The 2,603-nt window shown below is 55.1% G+C and overlaps 1 protein-coding gene across 1 annotated transcript; it reads right to left on the bottom strand.

Annotated features, from left to right (window-relative positions):
• Window positions 1-46: 46 nt before the first annotated feature.
• Window positions 47-1,622, bottom strand: LOC119839414 (the record flags this gene model as incomplete). The annotated part of the gene is made up of 1 exon (XM_038365680.1): window positions 47-1,622. A coding segment is annotated over exon 1 (1,576 nt), but the record flags the coding sequence as incomplete, so codon positions are not given.
• Between the last annotated feature and the right edge of the window lie 981 nt (window positions 1,623-2,603).

Here is a 2,603-nt window from a genome sequence, read left to right as displayed (position 1 = left end):
AGACGATCACAGTTTCTTTTGCTAACCACCCCAACAATGTATTTACAGTATCGGAGGAACTCTTCCCTCCTCTTTTCCCCCAGGGCCTCCGACAGATTCTCAACCGTCATCGTGATGCCCAATTTTTGCTCAATAGCGTATCTATCTCTTGCAAAAATCGGACACTCGAGTAACAGGTGAGGAATCGTCTCCTCGACTCCAGGCTGACACAGGCACGACGGATTCTCCTTTAGCTTGAACCTATGCAAGTAGAAGGCGAATCCACCGTGTCCAGTCAGTACTTGTGTGGTGTGGTGTGTGATGTCTATTTTCCGTACTGTTTTGTATGCAGCAGCAGCGCTTGGGAAAAAGAGCTTCGTGACTCCGGCCGTCCCCCCTACATCGTATCTCCTGTCCCATTCCCCGATCGTATCCTGTCTTAAGATACGCTTGATGAATGAAACAGGACACAGATCGTAGTCGGGTTTCCTTTTCGACCCCAGAGCGGCCTCCTTGGCTAACTGGTCGACCCTTTCGTTCCCCCTTAGCCCTGCGTGCGCCTTGATCCAAAACAGGGAGACCTCCCGCCTCTGCGAAGCAGCTTTTCGGAGGGCCGCCCTTGTTTGCACAGCAAGGGGGTGGGGGGAACTGAGGGTGACCGCCTCGAGGGCCGATCTGGAGTCGCTGAGGACACCGACCTTCGCCGCTCCACTCTTGCAGGCCATATCTACTGCTCTTTGGAGCGCTAGGAGTTCGGCCTGGTAGACGGTGCAATACGTCGGTAATGCAAGCTTGACGGCTTTTGTCTCGGCCTCCCCCTCCCATACGGAAAGGGCGGCTCCGACTCGGCCCTCAATCTTGCTGCCGTCCGTATAGATCCTTCGTACGTGGCTATCAACCACGTCGGGATATGTGTCCTCGTCGACCAGCCCGAACCCCAGCCCTACCTGCTCTGCCGGATGTGGGTCCTCAACCGCGGGTGCCATTCGTTCCACCTCCCTGTCCCCCAACGCTGGGTGTGGCACACCCTTCTTGATCCCATATAATCTCGATGCTTCGAGTATTCTGAGATCAAGAGGGAGCACCCCAGCCAACAGCATAGCTGAGTTCAGGGAGACGGTCCGATACGCCTTGCAGATTTTCTGGGCGAAACCCCGTTGCACGGTGTTAAGCCTTTTTTGGACCCCCATCTTTCCCACGGTGGGTGCCCACGCTGCCGCTGCATACATAACAGTCGGTTCTATTACTGTTATATATATAGTCCTAATTATTTCGGGGTTAAGTCCCCAGCCAACTCTGGCTGCCCTAGCCAAAAGTTTATATCGGGCGATTGCCTTTTGGCACACACTTCCGACATGGGTGTTGAATGTAAGGCCGCTGTCTATTATGAGGCCCAGTATTTTTATTTGGGCGTGGTACTTGATTTCCACACCCCCCATAATGAGCCGTGGTGTGTCGTGCTTGATCCTCCTCGTAGAGAGGAGGGCACAGGTTTTGTGTGGCGCAAACTTGAGCTTGTTGTTATTGCCCCATTTGTTAATTTCGTCTAAGACACGATTTGCTGTCTGCTCTATTTCTAGAGCCGTGTCTCCATCAAACACGACTACGATGTCGTCGGCGAAGGCCTGACAAAAAACATTCATGTCCTCTAGCATCCAGAGCAGGGGGTCCAGCAAGAGGTTCCACAGGATCGGTCCACCTATGGATCACTGCACGCACCCCTTGCTGGTTCCCCTACTCGCTTCCACTCCCGCAAACCTAACTTTCACACCCCTTTCGCTCAGGTAGCTGCTGATCACCCGCCTCAAGTTCCCCGGGCACCCAACTTCAGCCAACCGCACCTTTATGGCTGGCCACCAAGCACTATCGAAGGCCCCCTCTATGTCCAGCGATACCACAACAGAAAGTTTCTTCTCCTCCCTCAACTTTCTGATGTGGTTCAACAGCCTATAGAGGGCGTCCTCGGTGCTCCTTTGGGGCATGAAGCCATACTGGTTGGGGCTTATTTTGGGCAGCAGGTAAAACCTAAGCCTGGCGACCAGCATCTTTTCGAAGATTTTGCCGAGCACAGGTAAGAGGCCGATCGGTCGATAGGCTTTCGGTACCCGGTATGATTCCCTGCCCGGCTTTCGCAGTATCACCACGGTCGCCCACTTCCACTGTGCGGGGAAGTAGGCGGCAGAGAGGCACCTGTTGAGCAACGCAAATTCCGAGTTACAATCCACAGCGTGCTGGCAGATGTCGGCAGTGAGGCCATCCGCCCCGGGGGCCTTCTTGGGGTTGAAGGACCTTACGGCTCTCTTCAACTCCTCCATGATGAAAGGGGGGTCATCCGGGCCCGCCGGCGGTTCGGTGTCCAAGGACTCCGCGCGCCGGCGCGTCTGACGATGTTCCCCACTTTCACCACTCTCCTGGTCCTCGGGATAGAAGGTCTCCGCCAACAGTTCTGCCGAGCTTCGGGCGTCGAGGGTCTCACCACCCCTCATAAGGGGCAGGTCCTCCTCTCTCCCAGTTGCCCTGGTCAGCACCCTGTAGATGCCCTCCCAGACCCCTCCCTATCCTGTTTCCGGCAAAACTCCTTCCAACTCTTCTCTTGCGCCTCTTTCACCGCCTTTTCATACTTT

Source organism: Zerene cesonia, unplaced genomic scaffold (genome assembly GCF_012273895.1).
Source record: "Zerene cesonia ecotype Mississippi unplaced genomic scaffold, Zerene_cesonia_1.1 Zces_u071, whole genome shotgun sequence".
Classification (NCBI taxonomy): domain Eukaryota; kingdom Metazoa; phylum Arthropoda; class Insecta; order Lepidoptera; family Pieridae; genus Zerene; species Zerene cesonia.
Note: the sequence above shows the minus strand (reverse complement) of the source record. Positions and strands in the feature narration are given on the sequence as shown.